Below are 26,088 nucleotides of genomic sequence, written 5' to 3' on the forward strand. Positions count from 1 at the left end.
TTTTTCTGACGCAGCTTATGCTTGATAATTATGCCATGATCGAATGTAGAGCATTTATATAGTCATAAATACCACGTGTTACAAATCCTAGAACAAATATTTGGGGGAGTGTCTAAAATGACGTTCACCGTATCTTGGCAACTACATATCGTTTTTGATAAGGTTTACTAAAATTGCATCTTCCAACATTGCCATACATTTCAATAATAGTTTTGCATCCACAGCAAATGATTTTTCTTCAGTCTTTATTTCCGATTGAAATACATTAATTGTTTCGTTGTGTTATGATTTCTTTGGTGTTTAGATTTCTAAATTTGATATTAAACTATAAACATTGGAAAAGGGAAAAATGACATACATCCATAATATAGTTTTCCAAAATCCTAATCGGCTGTAATCTTAATATGACTTAGACTTTCAAATCATTCATCTACCAGCAAAACATAGTGGTTATGACCTGTAATTATATCTTTGTGTATTTTTTACCCACCTCAATTCATGAAAAGGATATCATCGATATGAAATTGCATATGATATAATACTTGTAGTATTTCATTTTAGATGAGGTTTCCAATAAGGATTACAGTTTTCGAATGTGTTAGGTATTCCATAAGTCATGTATAAGCACCGTAAATGACCATATTGCTGAAAACTCTACACATTTGGTTATTAAGAGTAACACCAAATAGCGATAGCATGTTCATCCAATCTAAAAACATCTGTTTCATCAACTACATTTCGCCTATCAACACATCTACATCTGGAACGTTTATCATTAGTACATCACTGATAAATTTCAATGGCAGCTTGTACGTTATACTAGCACAACGGATATGGAAATTGAAATGCCCAGAAGGGATGTTTATGACCAAAGCAATACACACACAGCACACTCTATTATAAAGTATTTACTTGAATTTTCTAGTTTTATTTTGGTAAGCAGAGAAATACAACGCTATTGATCCTTAGAGATCTAGTGTTGCAAATGAATAAAACAGTCTACTAAAATATTATTAAAAGAGAGTTTTCAAACGCATGCCATTCGGATTAACGTATTTACAATCATTATAGGTAATAAACGTTTCCACAATATAATTCTATAATATTTTCCAGCATTATCTATACTTAATTAATAATGATTAATGAAAGCATGATCAGGAAGATTAGCAATACAATTGATATATGGCATGATACTGGAACAGGAAACAAATAGTGAGAAATTTGAGTAACGTGTACATCATTTTCAAGGAGAACACATTCAGTGTTATTTCCTACCAGCTTTTAAACTATACTTCAATAAGTTGATATAACTGCAGAATGATTTTAAACCATCTTATAAAATACTCGATAATTTGTATTCTCTTCAAACAGATGAAGTCATCTGGATTACCAATTTGTGGAGGGTAAGTAGAGGATAAATTCTCTGTATTTTTAAGTATTAGCAGATTCACATGTAAAAGATGTGTTTACCATTCATTTGAAACTCTACATTCTTTATTAAATAATTAGTGTTCAAGACGAAGTAAAACTTTCTGATCAAACTTCGTCAACTGTCTTTGTATAAATTGTTCTTGTGTTCTATTTTCCTCTGAATAAAGTCAAAGTAATCTGGACATTACGCATCCATTGATAAAGGGAATTTAGGTATTTTTAGATAAAGAACCACTCAATTTCCGACAGGAAAGGATCAATTATCTGGAAATAATCAAGGTGTGCTTAAAGCATCATTTTTCTGAAAGTTGCCGCTAACAATGCATTTTTTGGTATGTTCATATGATAATATCTAGAGCTAGACGGAGATCAAAGTAAAGTCGAAGAATGTACAAAGACACGGGGAGGAAAATGTTTTGAAAACCTTCCTCTTGATCACTACAAGGATGCATCCCATACACAGCAAATATATCATGCAAATCAAATCATATACTTTAGATTAAAATGTATCCACTGTGTGGCCGCTGGAGTCCTCATAGAACCATGCACAGACGGGGTTTTAAATTCTATATTATAAGAATGTACAGTTCCTTTAATTTGTTTTGTTGATGTTCAATGTTCGTGTAAATATTTCTTAATCAAATTGAAGTAGGCAACTTCTCTCAATGTCTTCTCATTGTGACACAATCTGCCAGTAGTTATATACATGTGTATATAAGACTCAGGATATTTGAGATAACTGTGTTAATATACTCGAGTAGCATTTGTTCACACCGTTATTCTGATGACTTAAGGTGGTAAGAAAAGAACGTTTCATTTATTTTCAAGGAGTATCGAAAACAATGTATAGATATCTTTTAGAATATCGTGGTACATTCACTCAAAATTAGGTGCAAGTAGATGACTTGTAGATTTATGGCTTGCTAACACCAAAACCAGATAAATCAGGGTACAGAAGGGGATTAATATTTGACACAAGAATGTAGAGAATATTCTTAGAGAAATTTCTCAAGAAACTAAAGAATGCGATTAAGTTAATTGGTATGCAGAAATCATCATTCAATATAATTTCAAGTTAGTTGATATCCAGGTTTACATGTATATGATTATGTCATAATTGATGTTTAACTTTTAACAAAACATATTTTATGAGTGACATAAATTACATGAAATGTGAAAATAACGAACAGTGATCAATCTCTCAACTCTTATCAGGAATACAAAATAGAGAGATGGGAAAACACGAATCATCGGACATCCATGTATTGCGTTTTAGATGTAAAACTTATACGGTACCAATTTTGATGCACCAGATGCGCATTTCGACAAATAATGTCTCTTCAGTGATGCTCAACCGAAATGTTTGAAATCCGAAATGACTATGAAGTTTTAAATCTAAATATAGCCAAAAACAGCGTGCCAAACAAGTGGAACCAAATTCGTCCAAAGATAAGAGCAATGCATGATGGAAATAATCCTTAATTTTGAAATGAATTTCTAAATTTTATAACAGCAATTAAATATACATCCGTATTTTCAAGATGTGGTTTAATTAGCATTTCATTAGTTGTTGGTGTTCATTTCATGACCGGGATTATACCTTGAATGATTGATTTAATATTGTTTAACGTCGATCGCGAGAATATTTCACCCATATGAAGACGTCACCACTGCCAGTGAAGGGCTGCAAAATTCAGGCCTATGTTCGGCGCTTATGGCCATTGAGCAGGGAGGGATCTGTAGAGTTCCACATCTGCTGTGACACAGGACCTCGTTTTTGCGGTCTCATCCGTAGGATCGCCTTACAACAAGCAAGGGTTAGTGAGGACCTATTCTAACCCGGATACCTACGGGACTCAACCTCGATCGTACATTGGCCTACATCAAACTTCAGAGGCAATCATGACAGTGTCTACTCCATCGTGAACTGCTCCCATATAGAAATAGTAGTCACTGGTGTATCGAACATGACTTTAAACCCCCGTGCAGCAGACGCTGTGGCCCAAAGCAACATGAATAAGTCTAAATTCTACCAGTCCTTTCAATACTGGTAACGTTTTAGTGTAAGTGTGACGGAATTGAAGAGATAAAAACAACCACGTGATTTGCAGTCACTGTCGTTTTTAATATTTTAGGGTAAACGGATCGGTTTGTTGCGCTGGATACGTTTGGAATAAACTTCTAAAGAACTGTATACGTATGTATTACCAAGAAGTCGCGATGATTCAATACTGATATTGTGGAATGATAAATGAAACTTAATGAAAAAATTCTTTATCTTAAACAGCGTGCGATATCGGGTTCCATGGACCTAACTGCTCTAGGCCCTGTCCGTATCCAGCATTCGGGAAGGACTGTCAGTTTATTTGTAACTGCAGTATACATTATTGTCATCGTCAGCATGGTTGTGGAGAATGTGAAAAAGGTACTTATATTGTGTTCATTAAACATAGTGAGGTATCTAATGCACAATAATGAGAATTTACACATTTTCGAGCGGTGAGACTGTGTTAATTTCCAATTTGACTGATATATAATCTTTAGATAAACTGCATGCTGTTCTCAAGATGTTAAAATAAAATAAGGTACCCTAGTATGAATTCTTTTGTTAACTTAAATGGTATATCTTAATTAATTCGTGTACATTTAAAAAATGTTGATGATTTATATATTTTGTTTTTAGTTCTTGTCATTTGCATATATATTCGCCTGTTGTGTTCTTAAAATTGTTTTTCGTAGGATTTGAGTATATATCAAAATTGTTGGTCATTTGTTTTCCTCAAATACTAATATTGCCATGGGTGATTTATGCAATAAAATGTTCCCTTCGAAACGTGTGGGAGTAATTTGATTAATATTCCAAACGCCTGCATAAAAATTTCCTAAGAAATTATCATCTTTAGAAATCAGTTCAACTAATTGTGATATCTGAATTCAGTTTGTGAAGCTGGTCTGTACGGATGTAACTGTGAAAACCCTTGCCTATATCCAAACTATGGAGAACAATGTCAAAAAAATTGTGAATGCGAACAGCAGCTATGTAATGCAACAACGGGGTGCAAAGGTATCATATGCTTGTTAAACGAAATAAATGTACCATTTCTTGTCTCCCTCTTACTCGTTGCATTGTATTGTTGATGGTATGTAAGCGCTGAATGCACCAAATATTTACTTCTAGACAATAATGAAACTAAAATAGCATCCACATCAACAACTGTAATGAATATCCAAGTTAACGAGCACACAGTAGCTGTTGAACCTTACACACTAAGAAGTACAGGTAATGGCGGTGAATAAACAAATAGCCGACAAGTTCAGTCGGTATATCCCTATAAAATTCATATTTAAAACGTAGTATCAAAGTTATACTATAAATGAACGGTACACATTTGTTACATGTATGATGGTTTTACTACAGTCAGCAATAGAACGAAAGAAGACTATTATAGTTTGTACTAAACTAAATCAAAGTCTTTCCTGTATCAAGTCAAAGTATAAGGCTTACTATCTTAAAGTATTTGCTTTACTTAAATAACCCATTTAAATATGGTCAAGCACATGCACAAAATATCATAGGCTATTTTCTTTGATAATATACATGTAAGTATCATTCCACCCTTCTTTTGTATGGTAAATCAAAGTACCACATCTATGTACTATCAAATTATCTTTTACTCAAGCATATACTCGCACGTTAATGTTGATACAGATTTTGCATGACATATACGGATCACATATCAGATCAGTGGGCAAATAGATAATTATCAAATTAAGAAAGAGAACTTGTATTATCTATAATTACTCTGATAATTAACAAATTAAGAAAGAGAACTTGTATTATCTATAATTACTCTGATAATTATCAAATTAAGAAAGAGAACTTGTATTATCTATAATTACTCTGATAATTAACAAATTAAGAAAGAGAACTTGTATTATCTATAATTACTCTGATAATTATCAAATTAAGAAAGAGAACTTGTATTATCTATAATTACTCGGATAATTATCAAATTCAGAAAGAGAACTTATATTATCTATAATTACTCGGATAATTATCAAATTAAGAAAGATAACTTATATTATCTATAATTACTCGGATAATTATCAAATTAAGAAAGAGAACTTATATTATCTATAATTACTCGGATAATTATCAAATTAAGAAAGAGAACTTTATTTATCTATAATTACTCGGATAACTATCAAATTAAGAAAGAGAACTTTATTTATCTATAATTACTCGGATAATTATCAAATTAAGAAAGAGAACGTATACTGTCTATAATTACTCGGATAAGTATCAAATTAAGAAAGAGAACTTATATTATCTATAATTACTCTGATAACTATCAAATTAAGAAAGAGAGCTTGTATTATCTATAATTACTCGGATAATTATCAAATTAAGAAAGAGAACTTATATTAACTATAATTACTCGGATAATTATCAAATTAAGAAAGAGAACTTATATTATCTATAATTACTCGGATAATTATCAAATTAAGAAAGAGAACTTGTATTATCTATAATTACTCGGAATTGAATTGATCAAATATTTGAAAATCTTCGACATATCCTTATATCCTTGACAAAAATATATTTAACTTACTAGGCCTATTAGAAGTAAGACGTATGAGTTATGATGGATGCAATTAATATATTCCAAATCTATCCATTCAATTCCAAAATGACTTTATTGACTTATGCAGATTGTATATTAATCTTCCTTTATAGGAAATGCAAAACATTAACCATATGTAATGAATAGAATATTGACATTATGTAAAATCAACTCTCTGAACCAATATCAGATAAAATATTCCTCAAAAACATAATTTTGCAGACACACGTATATAATGAATAAAATATCACATGCTAAAACTAGTAAAATGTTATTGAAGCCCCCAAGCCGCATATCAGCACTAGGGCCTTCGACCTCCTGGGCTGATATTGAAACACAAGGGCTAATATGACATGTCAACTGGATCCCACCATGTGCTATTCTGTATACAATTCAGAAAATTGATCACAATGTATTATTTCATAGCACCAATCTTCTTTATGTAGGGACATTTGCGTATATTTTTAATATTAGCATTGACTGTGACATTAGTCACTGAATTCGTTCACTTCAAGCTTGCTATGCATTGATATGAAAGAACATGTTGCTTGTACTTTAACCCTTTCTCTACCGGCACATTTTAAAGGTTTTTAAAGACTAAATGACAATATTTTTACATCGAATAAAATCTACATGTATCACGATTTGGGATAGGCATATGACATATAATTTTATTAGGAATTGGACAGGGAATAATTTCTTATAAAGTTTGTCAAGGTATCTCATGACCTCAAAGAGATCTACAGGGTCAAAGGTCATATATGTGCACATTTTTGCAATTTTTTCTCTCTGAAATATATATATTACGACCCCTCTCACTAGATTAGAGTCAAAAATAGGAAATTCTAAATGTACGAGGTGATGTGTCTTTGAAAATACTACAAACGCATCACAATCAAATTAATCAATTTTATTGACAAACAAATATGTTTGGTTGCTAAGTAACAACACTCGTAGTACAATTTTGACCATAATTTGCCTTTCTACATACATTTGAAACAATTTAAACACAATTACATTGAATGATGATTAGTAAATGTCACATTATTTTAAAAAATATAATCTTTAAATAAATCTTAATAATTTTAAAAGGTTTTTAACAAAAATATATGATGAAGAGAATTAAGGTGAAAGGTCATAAAATGGAAACTTTGTACTTTATATACATTGTGCATATGCATCATTTTCTAATAATATGACGTTTTGCCATTCTATTATGTTCCACTAAATAGAATAAATATTGCAATATTAAAACAAAGATCTTTATTGTTAATCTAAAATAATTAAAATTTTTTGCATTCAAATATATTTGGTTGCTAAGCAACAGAAGTTACAGCACCTTATCGAATGTTATCAAAAAGTACTACTCATTTTTCCTCTGCAAGTTGAACATACACGAATGTTCAAGTACTTACTTTCAATCACTAGATTTAAATGTACTTGCATCATATTTAACAAAAATGTTCTTATATTCAACCTCTTAAAACTTATTTCTAGACATCATTCCTGATACACTGTACTGGGTTGTTCCGATATTGGCATGCATTGACCAGTATCTGTCTATCGACTGGAACTTCACAGCAAACATGTATAAGATAATGCACAAAAATCTGGAAGAAAAGAATTTCTTAATACTTAACCCTAAATACTAATGTATTGTCAGAGCTTTTGAATGCTCAATTGGCTCTGTAAATGTTTTCTAGGGTCAAGGCCCTCTGCAAATTACTAGTATGCATTAATTACTTATGAAATTTTATCAAAGGTAATTGTAGTACACTTTTAATAAATGTGTTAGACGCACAGCAAGATTAATTTTGGTAAAGATAATCTTTTTATTATGCATTTTATTATTCGTTTTAAACTGAAAATTACTGTCACAATATCGGTACTTTAAAACTAGAAATACCTGTACAATTCCTCTTCAGTGAGAGGATGCGAACTTCCTTGGGAAGCATAATGACAATTCTTCCCCCTAGGTATGACCATCTCAGCATAATGGTTGGTGGCAATACAGATGGAGAAAACCAAATCTTCTGTCAAAAACGGCTTTCTAAAATCTGCAGTTCTCTGAATAATCGGGTCCCATATCTGAAAGGAAATTGCAAATAAAATCAGTATTGGCCACCATACCTTTTTTGTCAGCATTTAGAAAACTTGTCATACCTTATAATTAGAAACAGAATAATGATTTTCCATTTTTTGTCTCTTTTTGTATGTATGTGATACCTAGTAATGCAGTAAAAAAAAAACACAGTAAAACACGCATTCCAGGGTATCATGACGCCATGATTCCATTTGTGAATGTATCATCTGGATTTATTTATTATTATCTATTGTTAACCAAATGTATACAGATTTAACCCTAGTATATTCAACCTCAAAGAGTCATACCAACTGAGTGTCAGGTTGTCATTCTGAATGAAATACCACAGTTCGTGGATCAGGTGTCCCTGTGTCCTTCACATCAGCATCCTTCCATCGCATGCCTGGATTTGCCAGCAGACTGTCACTAGCGGACGATACCTGGGAACTGCCCACTAAATATTGGGATGTCAATACCCTTTTTAAAGATGAAAAGAAATTACAATTAAGAGTTGTTGGTTTATGTTTTAAAGCAAAATATAAGTTTTATGGTAGCAAGGGACAGTTTCGCACTTAAGTACAGCTCAAATTTATTTAAAGATAGAGATGTCTTGTATTTGAAGTGACATTTGGTAGGGGATTGCGTACGTACATGTGTTAGAAATGATGGAATATTTTATTATACATTGCAAGTGTAGCAGAGTGCGTAATGGAAAAAAGATATGCATGATGTAGGTGTCAGCATTATACCTAGAATATACAATGGGGGGGGGGGGGGGGGGGTACTGAAGAAATTCAGGTTAAAACCTACAGGGTCCAGCGAAAATACTGCAACTCTGAGGGAATGTATATGACCCCAGATATAAAAGTAGAATTGAATTGGTTCTTCATGGTACACAGTGTCTAAATCCCCTTGCATGGTATTCAGATGGGGTGTGGATTTAGTCGAAATTAGAACAAATCTAGGCAAGATCATAGCTTATAGCATACCAGTACCAGCATGTATGGATCACATGTAATTTATGGTCATAAGCTACTCAGTGTATATGAAATACATGCATTTGGATAAAACAGAAATCTATATGATTTTTCATTAGCCTGTCAAAATCAGACTTTGATGTTACGTACCCACACCCCCCACCCCCCTTTTCGGCCCAAACTCACATTTCGTTTATATTTCTGTTACAATATGAAAAAAATAATTCAAATTATGGTAATAAATTCTATCATTACAATGACGTAATATGTGTTTTCCTAACAGATTGTGTTTTCTTTTCATAGAAAGATAATTTTTAATAAACATGGAAAAATCCTGGAAAATAACCCTCTCACCAGCGGCCATGAATGCCCAAACTATAGGCCTATAGGCTACATGTATATGCGAACTTCTTTTTAGTTTTATTTGTTTGGCAGGGGGAAAATTATTACTATTCCGAACAAATATAACGTTTATATCTGAAATTAAAGTATTTTATTTATCTTTTATTTTTAAATTTACTCTGCCGATGTATATTCTCAATAGGTGTTTTAATTGTTTTATGAAATTACATATAGGTTGTGTAACTGTTTTATACCAATATACGGTTTATGCTTTAAAAAAAAGCAGAGAATACCTGGCTGATTATTTCATACATATGTGTATATTGTTTTAGTGTATCAAAAGGTACTGAATTTATTAAAAGAGGACAATACAAATTTGATAGTTTTCACCACTTTATTGTGCGACGCGCGTCGATCGTTTTTAGCGAGGACGTTTTGTCGCTAATTTTAAAGAAAACCGCGCAGGATGTCCCAATTTCATTTTATCGTAATATAAAAACTACCGAGAATTAAAACACGAATAAGGGCCCATCAAAATGAAAATTTCTTCTACTTTTACAGGCTGTATTTACTTTTCCCTATTTCTATATATAAATATAGGTAAAACGCCAATTTGTTTAAACATTGAAAAATAAAATCGTAAGAAAACGTACATGTGCAAAAAATTACTATTTTCTTAGAACTTTGCCAGGCATTAAAAATAATTTTTATATCTTCTGAAAGCAGGGAATATATGCTTTTCAAAAATATAAAAAATATTGAATTCATAAGGAAAATAAAAAAAATCATATCGAGGGGGAAATGACCTTGCGAAAAAGCATCGCGTCATATTTAGACGAAGCCATCTTTCACTTTAAATGCTTTCTTTAATTTAATGGCTTTACTTACTTTATTGATTTTTGCATAGTAAAAAAATAGAGGACATTTCCAAAAATATGATATATAGATTATATATCTTATGACCGTAGTTTCAAAGATTTAGAGGCACTCCTTTTGCGTTGCCCTGCTTTTACGCGCTACCGGTCAAATTGACCGATACGGTAGAGAAGGGGTTAAACAGCATCGATAATTCAATCAAAAACCAACGAATTAACCATTATTTCTCATATCTACATGTTTAAAACAGTGTTCGTGTTTGTAACAATCACTAATGTCATTTTACCTTTATATAATGTGTTGTACTGGAACACACCTTCTTATCTACCTGTTATTAAATCAAACACATCGATCTTTGTAAAATCACCCGAGTGTAACTTTATTGGATGAGTTGAGTCAATGGTAAGACGGTACAGTAGCTGTGTCATTGTGCTGTATGCTGACACGTGTTCGATGTGAACTTCTTATATACTAGTAATAGTATATGACAAGGACAAGGATACACGACCTTGGTAAGTAGATATTGTTCATTTATAATTAATTTATAGTATTTTGTCGCTTATCTAACAGTTTGTACATTCTCGTTCTTATATTTGAACTTGGCCGTTTTACCTGCATGTGTGGTGGCGTGGGATATAAATTTTATTGTCACTTTATATAAAGAGCTATCCAGGTAATTTCGATGTATTTTGTAATGTTCTTGTGACATTAAATCTTCTTTCTATGCCTGTGTGGAAGTGAATAACCGGATGTGATGCAGGGTCCGCCATTTTTGTAGATATCAATGTTAGCTTTTACATGTACATGCTTTGACATCATGCAATTTATTTTCTCTACAATAAAATACACTAATTAGTAGCCTATATTTATGATAGTTGCCATACTGTAGTGTCATGGATAACTACTGATTCAGAATTGAATTGAACGAGGGAATCAATGTGGTGCATTGTTGGAGCATATATAAGCGGGGATCCATGAACCACTAATATCTTGATTCAGTCCCACGAGGAGATGGATCTACAGTTCAAATCCTACAATCAAGAACTACCAGGGATCACAGATAAGTGACGATCATGATTCCCCCACTCCAGTACAGAGAACTTAATTATATGTGCAAACATGCCATGTGTTATGGATGTTTTGACAATTGATGAATTCGACAAACTTAGGGATGACAATATTGACCGGTGAAGTAAAGTGGCGAATAACCTTATAACTGTATAACTATCACAATGCATAACTGAATAATTGAATCACTGTATCACTATATCATCTTTTAGAGAATATTGATAAGGTTGGAATTTTTTCATTGTAAATATTCATTTCTTAAGCTATGTGGATGGTAGGTGAGTGGTAAGTGTGAGAGTGGGGTGAAATCATTATTGTTCTCTTTTTCTATCTTTTTTTCTTTTGTAAATAAATGTTGCTATCTAAAGCTGTGTTCTTGATTGATTAGAGATAGCCAGCCTTGCCCCACGATACAGTGTTCATGCAGATTTGTATTCATCTGAGTTTATACAAGCTCAAAACTAGTTGAGGACGTTCATTTTACCATAAAATAATCCATGATTAGCCATGCAGTACCAAATGCTGGAAATACACAAAATGTTAAAGTATTATTTTAAAAAAATGCTGAGCTAAAGGAAAAAAGAAGTAAGTTATGCACATGTACGAAATGAAACGAAATTGTGAATAATATATGGAAAATTGTCATGAAGTTGTATCACTTTTATAAATAGATTAGAATGCAACCGGTTCGTCTTTCGTGGTTTGATTGGCTTATGCAATGCTATTTGAGGCAGCTGGACAAACATTAACAAGACGAAATAGACAACGATATAAGACGTAAACACGGCACAAAATGCATAAATTGCAGTAGAGTGGGGATGAATATCTTTTTTTTTTTAATAATTTTTTTATTTATAAAATTTTCACTTCATACATACACTGTTCCATACATGTGGGAGAGAGGTTACATGGATATTTTCACAACATATGAAATTCATTTTAAAATACGAACTCAATAATATTAACTCTAATACTGTCTACATTTCATATTTACCTTATTCTTTTATGTAAATATATGCATGGTGTAAAAATCTTTTTCAGGAGAGAGAGAGAGAGAGAGAGAGAGAGAGAGAGAGAGAGAGAGAGAGTTAAAAAGAGAGAGAGAGGGGTACAAAAGGTATTATTTTCTTGGTAACAAATTTTGATAAGTATAATAGATCTAGATATAATGTATCTATTGATCAAACACAAAAAAGAAGCACAAACCTATTTGATGAAAAAGTAAAAACATACCTAATTACTAACATAGATTTTCACATATTCTCTGCCAGTGAGTTGAATATCTTCTCATGTGCAAGTTTTCTCGGTGATGCAGTCGCAAAGTCGGTAAAACGGATGATTGCAGCCGTTAATATGAGCATACTGCCTAAAGGTCGCAAACAACAGATGGGAAGATTGTTAATCATTAATATAGCTACTAAATAAATGTTTTATTGCTTTCGTGCGACTACAGTGAACAAAGACATGTCTAATTTTCAAACACCGAATACGTACGTTCCAATTTCACATGTGGACAAAAATGTTTTGAACAAACTACAGTACTCCTTACTGGAAGTCACATACAGAGGTAAGATACGAAGAAAAGAATCTTAATGACTGTAAGATACCTTTTTTGTATATGCAACATTAGTAAATAACTTGTGATATATAGATTAAAAAAATGGGCTAAACATGCATGTTTCATGATATGAAATCGTTAGACAATAGTGTCAGTAATAATGTCAGTTTTGTGTTTTGTGCATCTATTTGTGTGCAAAATACTTTTGTGTAGATTTTGATTATCTATAAATTGAAGAGAACCAATTTCATAACCATTACATGCAATAAATAGATTGATTTGTTTCGCTTTTGTTAGAGTTTTTGTTTTGTTTTAGGAACTCATAACGTAGTAATGGGGAATCACCATATTCCCATATATCTTTCCTGAATACTGCATTCCTTCGGTAACATTACTGGTTGGTATTGACAGTGCTGTGCTGACGCAAGAGTGGCTATGCATATGTGACACCGGGCATCTTCTACCTTTGATCTGCAAGGCAGTTAGATTATGTCCATCCTTGGTTCAACTATTTAAAAACTGATTCATTACTGCTAGGACTATAGGTAGTTTAAGACAGTAATGGAAGAGACATTATGTGATTTCTTAAAAAAGCATGCGTTATAATAGCTCGAATTTGATTTGGAGGTGTTTGCATATATATGTATGATATTGTGTAATTGATTATGGAAATACGCCCCATGTTTACCTGGATAAACTATAGACATATACCCCTTTCATAAAGGTATTTAATAAATTTTCGGCAATCGGGACTCATGTGAAGTGAATCATAATCCTATTTGTTTGATTTTGTACATTGAACTATACATTATAAGAACTTGTTTACTTTGATCAATGTTGTATGACACAAGTTATGAAATATGTTTTGAAATATGTAATTTTCACCACATATCTAAGGGTTCCCCTAGAATCAGGAGTTAAAGACATAGTCAAGTGAATTATGAGTGTAGTAATTTTTTTTCACGTTTTGAACTTAACCATAAACCTTTACACCTTGTTTACTTTGGTGAACTGAATTTTATATAAGAAATGCGATTGAAACACAGTGTTTCCGATTTCAGTAATTTCCTTTTGATGTTTTAAATCGAATTGTAACATGCCTTGCTTTTTGTTTAAATGTGTAATTAACAAACTTTAAAATATTTTCAGAAATCTATACATTTTAAAAAAAACAACCATGGCGTTATTCCTGGAATGGAATTTAAATCGAAATTACCTAAACTGTAAAGAGTTTCATTTAATGTTCTAAACTTAACTATCAATGCTATCTTACTTACTTTATTGAAAGATTTCTTGTCAACATATATATAAGATAATTTCAGAAATTCAAAAAAGGTCGGGGGTTTTCATGTGTGTGCCCCTTGATGGGCTAAAGAAACAAATATTGCAAAATTGTTGATATTGCATCACAAATCATATTTAATTAAACAATTCAAATTTAACTATTTTAAATGTTGGCCAGAAATCGACCCTTATTGCTTTTTCTTCTTTGTTAATTGTTTTTCCCGTTTTTCTTCAAAGCTGGATCAAATCTTCCCAACCGGATTGAGAGTTGTGAAAACGAAAATCAGTATACAAAAAGCGGCAAACAATCAAGGAACGCTCATCGACTTACTGCAGGTATAATTTGTCTAGCAGTAATTGCTGGATTGTTGACATTGATCTACGTGGGAACTTATTTATTGACAAAGAAACCAAGAAGCAGAACAATATTACAAATCGAGTGAAACGTTTGGCGTGAACTTATTTGCAGGTATTAAACACACTCACAATGTACATTACAGCTGATATCCATCACTCTAAAGTTATATCGATAAGTGTCTCATGATTTGTGGCAACGTATAAATAATCCCTCTTGCTTCAACAAAATTACTATGTTGACTGAAAATATATTTGATTTTATATTTGGTGTTGTTATCTATGTTGATGTTCAGAACTGATGATATACTCAATATGTTGGAATTTTTGTGTTAACATTTTTTCCAAATGTGTAAATGTGAATAAAGAACAGTGGTCAGTCTCATAACTCCTTAAAAAGACTACCGATTAAGAGTATGATAAACAAGGATCCCTGGAAATACAACATGTGGAATCAGATGCCTAAGAGAAAATATTCCCTGCCGATCGGCCACACACACATCCTTAGTCCTGTATCTCGTTCATGATAACGGAGCAATTCGAAGTCACGAGCAGTGTGTAACGAATGGTCTATGTAATGTGCAGATAAAGAACAATGATCAATCTCATAGCTCCTATAATCAATACAAAATAGATTGTTGGACAAACACGGACCCCTGGACACATCACAGGTAGCATCAGATGCCTAGGAGAAACACGTCAGAAAGCATTTGAGACAATTATCGGTAGTATTGCCAAGCTAGACTATTATAACGACCATAAAAATGTGAAATACTGACTGTACATGAGACTGTTGAACCCCCTATATCATCATCGTGTTTGTCAGTAGGCTGTCTCCATGTTAAAAAAAGGATCATGCAGAGATCAAGTTATTGCGTAAGGATTCAGTTGAGAGAAAAAAACACCATATACAGGGGATAATGGAATTTTTTCTTCATAGATGTGGGAAGTTGTTAGAGAAGCTGAAGTCATTCCGTCTGTCATAAACTTGAGTTGTTAGTTAGCCGTTAACATCTATGGTCAATGAAGTATCTAAGCACGAAGCAGAGGTGGAGGACTTTGTGATGTCCTTTACTTCGGGTTCACTGGGATATATTGAATTGACCTGAATGGAAATCATTTTTGTTAAAAGATAAAACGTTGTCGAGATATCTAAATGTCGAACTGGAAACCTCAGCAAGATTTTTTTTTCTTCCTATGTAGACGGTTTTGAATAAATTAGAATATAAAACAGATGTCAGCTACCAAAGGATCACAATTCGTTGGACACCTGACAAATTAGTTAATCACAATTTTTCAATGTGTTTATGTTTACCTGTCTCAACATAATTTTTCCTGACATTTTGATAAGCAATGTATGTCACCAGTCCCATCTTTGTCCTTTGGGTGGCGGAATCCAATTTTCATTGGATTTATGGCGGAACTGTGCAGATGTCACCTTAATTTTTACATGTTCTTGGTTTTTACATTAAGGGGAGATCACCCTGCTATTGTGTTTTACTATTGTGTGTAAATATGTTACCCGATGATCCCCGGATTTTTTATATGAGCTTTAACATGTTTTTATACTTATACATTCTTATGTATATTGTTTCTCTTAAGTTCTAGGGAGATCCCACTGTCTGTCATAACATTTGCTCAATAAGTCGGATTATGTTTGTTGGGATATCCCTATTAATAATGTAGTTGATTTGTAGTAGTTTATTAAGTTCATCATTAATAAATGACGTTTTTCATCCAAACTGATGTGGTTGTTTTCAAAGGTAAAAATTAACAAAGCAACAGGTCTAAGATGGAACTGGAAATGATAAGTTGTGGAGTCATATGTAACATTGGGAAATCAAAAGATAAATGGATCGCTGTTCGTTATCTTCACCTTGCATAAATGGAGGACATAATGAAATATTATTGTACAATAATATGTTTTATGTCATCATTGTATCATATATATAGGCTACTAATTAGTGTATTTTATTGTAGAGAAAATAAATTGTATGATGACATAAAACATATTATTGTACAATGTTAGGTGAAGATAACGAACAGTGATCAATCTCATAACTCCTACAAGCAATACAAAATAGATAGTTGGGCAAACACGGACCCCTGGACACACCAGAGGTGGGATCAGGTGCCTAGGAGGAGTAAGCATCCCCTGTTGACCGGTCACACCCGCCGTGAGCCCCATATCCTGATCAGGTAAACGGAGTTATCCGCAGTCAAAATCAGTGTGCCAAGAACGGCTTAACAATAATGCTAATACAAAAGGAAAATATGGGCAGTTGTGTTTGGTATTAAACTTCAATGTGACTTAACAATTGCAGACTTACATATGTGAAATAATTATTTGTGTATTCTCTTAATTTTAAACATACTATGATTACAAAATGTCAATAATTGCATTAGATAAATACACACTTATGTTTTTCAACAAGATGCATGTAAAATGTTTAAATGTAGTTGACTGAAAATAAATATTGATCTATTCGCACATATATACTTCAAAAGAAAACATCAGTTAAAAATTCAGAATTTACAAAAATGAAATACACCCTCACAGCATTACCATTTCTATAGCTTGCACACACGTAGCTATGATTTGACTCATAACTGAAGGTCAAACATGAAGGTTTATTTATGGATATAACTATCTTAATGAAATGCTTATAGAAAAAGTTGTGTTAATTCTTATACTAATAATTGATGTTTTGGAGGATTTAATAACGAAATAATTGAATTCACATGTTTGGATTTTAAGCATGGTGAAATTTAATATTTGTGTCATCAATTGTAAAAATGACATTGAATCTCTATGTAAATGTTGAAAATACGTTATATGACATAGAAACGGGGGGGGGGGGGGGGGGGGGGGGGGGTCAGTATTATTCACTTTTGATTGGTGCATCCTTTCGCTTTTAAATTCAATACCTTCCAAAACATATCCAAATAATTTGCATTAACAAAAATAAATAGAACTACATGTTTTTCCCTAAAATAGCTCTAGCAAGTATATTGTTATTTCGGATTTCAAACATTTCGGTTGAGCATAACTGAAGAGACATTATTTGTCTAAATGCGCATCTGGTGCATAAACATTGGTACCGTATAAGTTTAACATGGGATGGAATAACTAACATGTAATATAATATTGCTAATATAACATTGAATTAACTAGTATAAGTACCTGCTTGGTTAAATTATGTTATCCTTTGTCATGAAATAATGAGGAATAGTGAATTTCCTTATACCGAAACAGTACCAAATGAAATAAGGTAGGTCATATTCCATAAAACATATAATACGTCTTCTTAATTAAATGTATGATGTGTCCTCTGGTGTGTCCAGGGGTCCGTGTTTGCCCAACTATCTATTTTGTATTGCTTGTAGGAGTTATGAGATTGGTCACTGTTTGTTATCTTCACCTTGCATGGGACCTATTGTGATGTTCAAATGATATAGTTGTATGATCTAGTTTTACAGTTTTACAACCATATTTTCTACCCTAATATACACTTAATGCCAATATTATTCATTATCCAACAGATTCATCATCACCTGTAAGACTGTTAACGAGAACTGACGCTTATCCATTGAATACAGCAAAAGAAAATTTGAGTAAGGCATCATACAAAATTATCTTGATTCCATTTTTCCTCTTTAAAAAAAGCCACCACAAACATTAAGTACCCTTGATTAAGAAAAAAAAAGATTAATGATGGAATAACTCCCCTTTATCGAAGCTGGGAAGTGAGTATATAAATTCTACTAAATATTATGCGGATTCAAAGGGCTTATGCAATGTTTGTGACTGGGTCAATCATACATATGAATAGTTTCCTCCTTTTAGATGAACTAGTTGCGGGGAGTAACTCTTGCAGTGGATAGGCGACCACTGATAAAGGGAAACACAGCAACTTTGAAATATGCCATTCTTGGACGTTGTGTGGTCTGTTGTGTATTTCAGATTTTCTATATATGACTGTGCATTGTTTTCCACAGATATAGACCGAAATTTAGGAATAAACACGAACCTGAAAGACAAATTGGTGTCTGAATTGGAAGGGAAACATTCATAAGGAAGTTGATGACAGTGTTTCAATGACATATTCACGATATATGATCATTTCTAATATGTTTGGAAACACGGAAATCATCAAATTGAACGCTACATGGACTTTACACATGCTTTCTAAATGACAAAATTAAACTATCTCGCATATCAGTATTCATTTGTCACGTTCGCCTATCACTACATAACTAATAGTAAGACACAGTCAGCAATTCAGAAAAAAGTTTGATATTAAACCAAAATTTAAACAAAGCAATTCTATTAGTATCATCTTAAAAGAGAAACACAACATTCATAAAGCACTCTTGAGGTTACATATGTTTAAATTTAGATTGTTGTTAAGTCGAATCATATTCGGGAAATAGTTTCTTTAGAATGACTCTAAACAAGAACTTTAACATTGAAAATGGAGACATGCATCCAATGAGTCGAAAAACAGGAAAGCGAAATGGAATTCTTTAAAGGTATGGATTGACGTCATGTTCTATACTCAGCTGTTTTGCGGTGTCAAATAACATCACTGGTAAACAATCTTTCAAAATTATTATTTGAGTATGTACATGATGATATTTACATTTCCTAAATCATATAAAGATCTGGGTATATCAGTGAAGAAAAAGATTAACGAGGTTTTGTGTGTGTGTGTGCTTGAAGCAGCAGATGAAATAACAAGATTCATTTCTGTTACGAAATAAATACAGTTATCATATTGATGGTTAATGTTGCGCCTAAGATTTAATGCTCGTAATGCCATACTGTAGACAACACTATTGCTGTTGAAGTTTGACGTCACAGCATTTATATCAGTTGGATTGAGAGGTGGGTGCATTTTTCCCGTATCTAAAACATTTATGTAACTTCTAATTTTGGGAATGTTATATCCCGTCGTTTTTATAAATCAATAGAATTGATGTGTATACCATATTATTTCAAAATGTAAACATACTCATAGACTTATATCGTCAATTGCTTAGTATCAATAGCTATAAATTTTATTTTGTTTTTCTACATCAGGATTTAAAATGTTTATATTTTACTATTTCAATAATATGTAACCTCGACAAAAGTCACATTCCATTGACCAAGGGGGAAGGCATTGAAGAATAAGCGCAAATTCACCGGAAGGGCAAGGTTGCCGGGCGCGAACAAAATGTGTCAAAGGGATAAGAACACAGAGCCACCTCAAGAACCGGATCCTGGGACAAACAGTAAGTCAATCAGCTTATCATAACTGGAGGACGTTGTCTCGTCAGTAGCGGGAAAATGCTACCAGAAATCAACAAAAGGATAAAGACAATTATTTCTCAACGCATTGATATATCCTCGTTTAAACGTAGCAAAACATCAAATAGTACAGCAAATACACATGTATCAAATTGATCTGATTCAGATCAAATCGTTTATTTTGACAAAATTCCCCCTTCATCTTCATCATCTCAGAGCATAACCATCGTGCATGATGATCTAGACCGCCGCATGTGGAAGGTCGGGGTTCGAATTCCGGCCGCGACAGACCAAAGTCGTTACAACAGGTAGTGGCAGTTTCATCAACAATCGCTCGGCATCAGGTGTGAATGTCACGGGTCCTTGGAGATGACCTTAAAACGGATGCCCTGTGTCACAGTAGGTGTGGCACGCTAAAGAACCCTAGCTGTTCAATGACCGTAAGCGCCGAATATAGTCCTAAATTTAAAGTCCTTCACCGGTCTTGGTGACCTCTGCATATTTGAACAGCAGGCAACGGAAACATCGAATAAGCAACGCGTAAATATGGTGTTATGTGCGGCCCCAAATTGCAATGTTCAAAATGGACAGGGATTAGCAATGTTCAATTTCCCTACAGACACAAAGAATTTCGAAGTTTGGGTAAGAACATTAAGAACAGTGGATCATTGGCCGTCGAAACACTCCAAGCTGTACGAACGTCATTTTACAGAGGATTGTTTCGTAATTGAGCCGTTTAAGGCACGGTCTTTGGGCTACTCAAGACTGCAACTAAAGATAGAGGCAATTCCAACTGTATTTAATTACACGCCGTTACATGTACCTAAATACCAAAAACGGAAAACGGATTCATACCCTCCCCTTCCAAAACAAAAAAGCAAAACCTCCAGAGCTGTGGAGAAAAGAGGAACCATGAACGTATGTTTCAATATAGATCATATTAAACAGATTGGCTATTTTATTGACATTAATCCAGTAATAACTCGGTTCATTTTATTTGTTCTGTACACACAACCTTACTACCACGGAATTCTTTTAAAAGGACTACAGTTTACTTTTATTACCCCCCCCCCTTTGCCAGTCACACGAGTCGTTCTTCACCGAAACTTACTTTTATTAATGTGTTTTTAGGAGTAAGAGATTGATGAGAATGTACAAGTCATTCTTCCTCCACCTCCCCCATTCCAAGATAACCAAGACTGCATCTGCTGGTGAGTCTACCGTTGACGATGACATTGGGACAGACACATATGAAATGGCTACACAAACCACATATGGATCGATTGTAAGATTTGTTGAGCTATATATGCCATGAATTATAATATTTTATTTGTTTTAAACAGATTATATGTAATTTGGTGTAAATTGAAATGGATACCTTGATTGTAACATAAAACACACATATCCATAAATGCTAAAATACATACATACATGTGCCATATGTATATTAGAAATTGATTTGATACAGTTGTAAATAGTTTATCAAAATCAGAATGACACGTTCTTTAAAAGACAATCGTTTACTGCTAGTGCATATATCACATTATACGGATGTATATTTAATTGCTGTTATAAAATTTAGAAATTCATTTCAAAATTAAGGATTATCTCCCTCATGCATAGCTCTTATCCTTGGACGAATTTGGCTCCACTTTTTTGCCACGCGGGTTTTGGCTATATTTAGCTCTAAAACTTCATAGTTATTTCGGATTTCAAACATTTCGGTTGAACATCACTGAAGAAACATTTATTGTCGAAATGTGCATTTGGTGCATCAAAATTGGTACCGTATAAGTTTTACATTATCAGTTATTTAAAACTTAGAAAATATGTATGGTTTATTTTGTGTTCTTTTTTTATTCAGAAACGCAGCATGTCTCACTACAGACAGATATAAGAGTCGCTGTAACATCTACGGTACTCAAACAGAATCTGAGGCAGACTCTTTACCTGTCAATCTGAATGAAAGCATGGACTCAATTTCTAGCCTCAAGTCAACAGAGTCGGAGTGGATCCCAGAAGAGGAGATGGACATAACAGAAAATGATGAAAACAATAATCCCCATCATATAACCGTACTACCACAAAATCACCAAAGCAGAATATTTGTTGTTTTTGAAGAGTGCCTTGATCAGCTTTTGAACCAATGTGTTGCATGTGGACAGAAATGTGTGACTAACAATACTGTTGTTCGGAGTATGCTGTCTGTGTCAACAATATGTGCTTGTGGTGAAAGTTTTACGTGGGAATCTCAACCTCTCATTGGATCAATGCCTGTCGGAAAACTTGTCCAGTCTGCTTCAATTCTGATAAGTGGGAACTGTATAGTTCAAAGCTTGATGATGTTTAATCATGCGAACATAGCGTGCTTTTCAGAAAGGAAATTTCATAATTTCAACAACGTTACTTGGTGCCAGCCTTGGAGCATGTATGGAACGCTCATTATTTATCATTTTTTAATGTAAAAAAATCAATACATACGAATGTTTTTAATACAGAGTAATGAAGTAAAAAGTTTCTACTGCATGGAATTGGAGGGCCTAAAGAAATGTTTTAACACAGTGGAGGAGGATGTCATTACAGACTTAATTACTGACAGACATTCATATGCCAAGGCTTTCATGAAGAAAGAGAGAAGTGATGTAAACCACTGGTTTGATGTGTGGCATGTAGCCAAATATATCTACATATATATATACATAAACATGTAATTATGGTTAAAAGATGTAAAGCATGGGAAATAATATGTATACAATTTCTTAAAAATATGAAGTAAACAATATTAACAAGGCTAGAAATATGTATCATTAGTACATGTATTTTAATAATATTTATTTATTTAAAGAGTATTCAAGAAATTAGAGGCCAGTGGCAAGAAATGCAAGAAAGTGGCTTACTGGGCTCGATCAGTTTCCAATCACCTATACTGGTGTGCTGCTAGTAGCAATGAAAATGGGGAGTTGGTCATGGAGAAATGGTTTTCTGTACTGAACCATGTTGCCAACATTTATGAGGGTCATGGAAAGCCGTGTCTTTCCTGTTTACTTGAGGACAGAGACTGGATTAAGCAAGGTTAATTATCTTAATTTAATGGTTTTATTACTTTATCAGCTGTCTTGTAAACAGTAAAAAATAAAAATGAACCTTGAAGAAAAAAGCTTATCATTTTCAAATGAAAAGTATTTAAAAGTTAGTTTGGCTTTCATCGAAATGGATACAGTTGTCAAAGGCAGACCTTTGGTGAAGGATATTAAGCAGATATCTCCAGCTGAACAAATTTCAGCACTTGAGGCCTACCAAAAGATAGTGTGTCACTTTGCATCCAAGTCCCTCCACTTCTTTTATGCACCAATGAAGGCCAGGTATGTATTGTGTTGGCTAAGGATGTATTGTAATATTGCGTTTTGTAATTCACATTAGTAGAACTAATACATGTATACAGTCAAATATGCATGTAGATACTTATTGAAAGAAAGGGACCCAGATTTAGTAGATATATATTTCCTAGGTTGTACATAGCAGCTTTGCACTTCAATGAGAACTCTTGTCGTGATCAGGCCAAAACCAGAAATGGAGAACCCGTATTTTCTGTGTCCTACCCAGAAGGAAGACATGGAAGTGGTGTTCCTAAGGAAGTGAAAGTGAAACAATCGTATAGGGAGTAAACATGTGACTGGATTATTTATAATACTAGTAAATGACATGTACATGTATTGAATTGTTGTACATGTGATTGGATTATTTATAATACTAGTAAATGACATGTACATGTATTGAATTGTTGTACATGTGACTGGATTATTTATAATACTAGTAACTGACATGTACATGTATTGAATTGTTGTTCATGTGACTGGATTATTTATAATACTAGTAAATGACTTGTACATGTATTGAATTATTGTACATGTGTCTGAATTATTTATAATACTAGTAACTGACATGTACATGTATTGAATTGTTGTACATGTGTCTGAATTATTTATAATACTAGTAAATGACATGTACATGTATTGAATTGTTGTACATGTGTCTGAATTATTTATAATACTAGTAAATGACATGTAGATGTATTGAATTGTTGTACATGTGTCTGAATTATTTATAATACTAGTAAATGACATGTAGATGTATTGAATTGTTGTACATGTGTCTTAATTATTTATAATACTAGTATATGACATGCACATGTATTGAATTGTTGTGATTTGTTATTATTTTGAATTATCAAATGCATATATGATTGCGTATTTCAGATTATGCCGTTGAATTGATGCAGGAAGCGATCAATGTGAAACTAGAATTTGGTTCCCACATAAACTCCAGGAAGTTTATAGTGGATATGATTGGTAATTATCCAGCTCCGCTTGCGAACTCTTATAAACATGTGTCAAAGTCTGATCTCCTTACCAGCCAGGTCAGCCGGTTCAATAATAACTGATGTTTTAGTGTTTTTGAAATACAGTGTACATGCATGTCCATACACAGTCTATTTTTGATGTCCAAGTATTTTGTTTTAATATACATGTTTGTAACTTTTAATTTTGTTGTCACTAGCCACTCAAGTGACCTATTGCATTTGGTCTGTGTTTGTCGTTGTTCATAAACAATTATACATTTTTCACTTTCCTTGATAACTATCTTTCCAATACTTTTCAAATTCTGTATGAAACATATTTTGAATGTGTGGGACACTACAAAAACTGCCAAAAATTTACTAATTATAAAAATTCCTGTTCCCTACAACCTCACAAGTGTAACATGTAAGGTGAAGATAACGAACAGTGATCAATCTCATAACTCCTACAAACAATACAAAATAGATAGTTGGGCAAACACGGACCCCTGGACACACCAGAGGTGGGATCAGGTCCCTAGGAGGAGTAAGCATCCCCTGTTGACCGGTCACACCCGCCGTGAGCCCTATATCCTGATCAGGTAAACGGAGTTATCCGCAGTCAAAATCAGTGTGCCAAGAACGGCTTAACAATCGGTATGTAACACGTCAGACAGCATTTGACCCAATGCGAGGTTGTATTGACAAACTAGATCGTTATAACGACCATAGAATTTGCAAAATGCTGACTTCAATCGAGACTGTTGAAATCCCTGTACCATCAACTTGTTTGTCAGTAGCTTACCTCGATTTGAACACTGACTATATCCAGAACAAGCTCTTGCATACTGAATCAGTTGAGATATATAAAAACCATATGCAGGTGATAATGGAATATTGCTACACAAATATGGGAATTTGACGATGGAGAAGCTGAAATAATCCCGTTTGTCATACAGTTGAGTTGTCAGTTTGCCGTTAATGTCTACTTTCAATAAAATATCTAAGTATGAAGCAGAAGTGGACGACTCTGTGGTGTCCTTTATTTCAAGCTCACAGGGTATATCAAATCGACATATGAATGAAAGCTATCATTGTTAATAGACAAAACGTCATCGATATATCTAAAAGTCGAATTGAAGGTCACAGCGAGATATTTTTTTCTTCTCACGTATAGGTTTTTGAATAAATTCTGCTTCATATGAATATAAAAACAGGTCAGCTAACAAAGGGGTACAATTCGTGTCCATGGGAATTTCAACAGACTGTTGGAAGACCTGATCACCAAATACCACGAAGATATTGTCAATGAGGAACTCTAACATATTTTTTGTGTAAGAATAACTGGAGGCATAGCAGAAAAACCTCTGCCAAAATTTTAAATTTCATTATCCCTGATTAGGTAAATATGAAAATTAGAAAAAAAACTATATATTTCAAAGCTCTTGGGGCTAGTAATACTTTTAATTTAAACGCAGGTGACTGTGGGCCCTTTGTGTTTAACCCAAATTAAATTAATGATGATTTATATACATATATGCAAAATATAAAAACTGAACATCAAACCATGGTGTTGATATGTATTTCTATCAATTATGAAACATGTATCAAACATTTATGACATATATAAATCAAGAAGGGTATTTAAATCCACAGAACTGTTGTGATCGAAAACAATTTCTAATCTTAGTCACAACACAGGATGTAATAACTGTCCGGTTGTTTTGCCAAGCCGTTGTCAGATCCAACGAACGAATTTCTTGTATGCTAGATGTCTGTAAATTCTGCTTTAAAAATAACAAAAATTCATTTTTTTTCAAATATAAAGGACTTAGTGTGTTTGGGGTCAAAATTTGACCCG

The 26,088-nt window shown here is 33.2% G+C and overlaps 2 protein-coding genes and 1 long non-coding RNA gene across 3 annotated transcripts; 2 read left to right on the plus strand and 1 right to left on the minus strand.

Annotated features, from left to right (window-relative positions):
- The first annotated feature begins 1,247 nt into the window (after positions 1 to 1,247).
- On the plus strand, positions 1,248 to 14,864 carry LOC125677019 (tyrosine-protein kinase receptor Tie-2-like). Its single transcript, XM_048914933.2, has 6 exons — positions 1,248 to 1,403; positions 3,567 to 3,628; positions 3,719 to 3,856; positions 4,370 to 4,495; positions 4,610 to 4,711; positions 14,482 to 14,864. The coding sequence occupies exons 1-6, from the start codon at positions 1,318 to 1,320 to the stop codon at positions 14,685 to 14,687; spliced, it is 720 nt and encodes a 239-aa protein (XP_048770890.2). The 5' UTR covers positions 1,248 to 1,317; the 3' UTR covers positions 14,688 to 14,864.
- LOC125677031 (uncharacterized) lies at positions 7,459 to 8,569 on the minus strand. The gene is made up of 3 exons (XR_007370905.2): positions 8,448 to 8,569; positions 7,963 to 8,144; positions 7,459 to 7,666 (listed from the first exon to the last, which is right to left on the minus strand). It is a non-coding gene; the product is annotated as an uncharacterized LOC125677031 (long non-coding RNA).
- Positions 14,865 to 18,010: 3,146 nt separating the features above from the next.
- LOC125677033 (uncharacterized) lies at positions 18,011 to 25,720 on the plus strand. Its single transcript, XM_056159784.1, has 6 exons — positions 18,011 to 19,875; positions 21,023 to 21,176; positions 21,756 to 22,319; positions 22,737 to 22,963; positions 23,112 to 23,253; positions 23,400 to 25,720. The coding sequence occupies exons 2-6, from the start codon at positions 21,121 to 21,123 to the stop codon at positions 23,554 to 23,556; spliced, it is 1,146 nt and encodes a 381-aa protein (XP_056015759.1). The 5' UTR covers positions 18,011 to 19,875; positions 21,023 to 21,120; the 3' UTR covers positions 23,557 to 25,720.
- Positions 25,721 to 26,088: the final 368 nt, after the last annotated feature.

Source organism: Ostrea edulis, chromosome 3 (genome assembly GCF_947568905.1).
Source record: "Ostrea edulis chromosome 3, xbOstEdul1.1, whole genome shotgun sequence".
NCBI classification, from domain to species: Eukaryota; Metazoa; Mollusca; class Bivalvia; order Ostreida; family Ostreidae; genus Ostrea; species Ostrea edulis.

Excerpts from the sequence above, each read along its gene's own strand:
- LOC125677019 (XM_048914933.2), top strand. The coding sequence starts at position 1,318 with ATGATTTTAAACCATCTTATAAAATACTCGATAATTTGTATTCTCTTC. Across the intron at positions 3,629-3,718 it reads ACTTCTAAAGAACTGTATAC|CGTGCGATATCGGGTTCCAT; the intron begins GTATGTATTACC and ends TATCTTAAACAG. Across the intron at positions 4,496-4,609 it reads TGCAACAACGGGGTGCAAAG|ACAATAATGAAACTAAAATA; the intron begins GTATCATATGCT and ends ATTTACTTCTAG.
- LOC125677033 (XM_056159784.1), top strand. The coding sequence starts at position 21,121 with ATGACATTGGGACAGACACATATGAAATGGCTACACAAACCACATATG. Across the intron at positions 22,320-22,736 it reads TGGTGCCAGCCTTGGAGCAT|AGTATTCAAGAAATTAGAGG; the intron begins GTATGGAACGCT and ends ATTTATTTAAAG. Across the intron at positions 23,254-23,399 it reads TATGCACCAATGAAGGCCAG|GTTGTACATAGCAGCTTTGC; the intron begins GTATGTATTGTG and ends TATATTTCCTAG.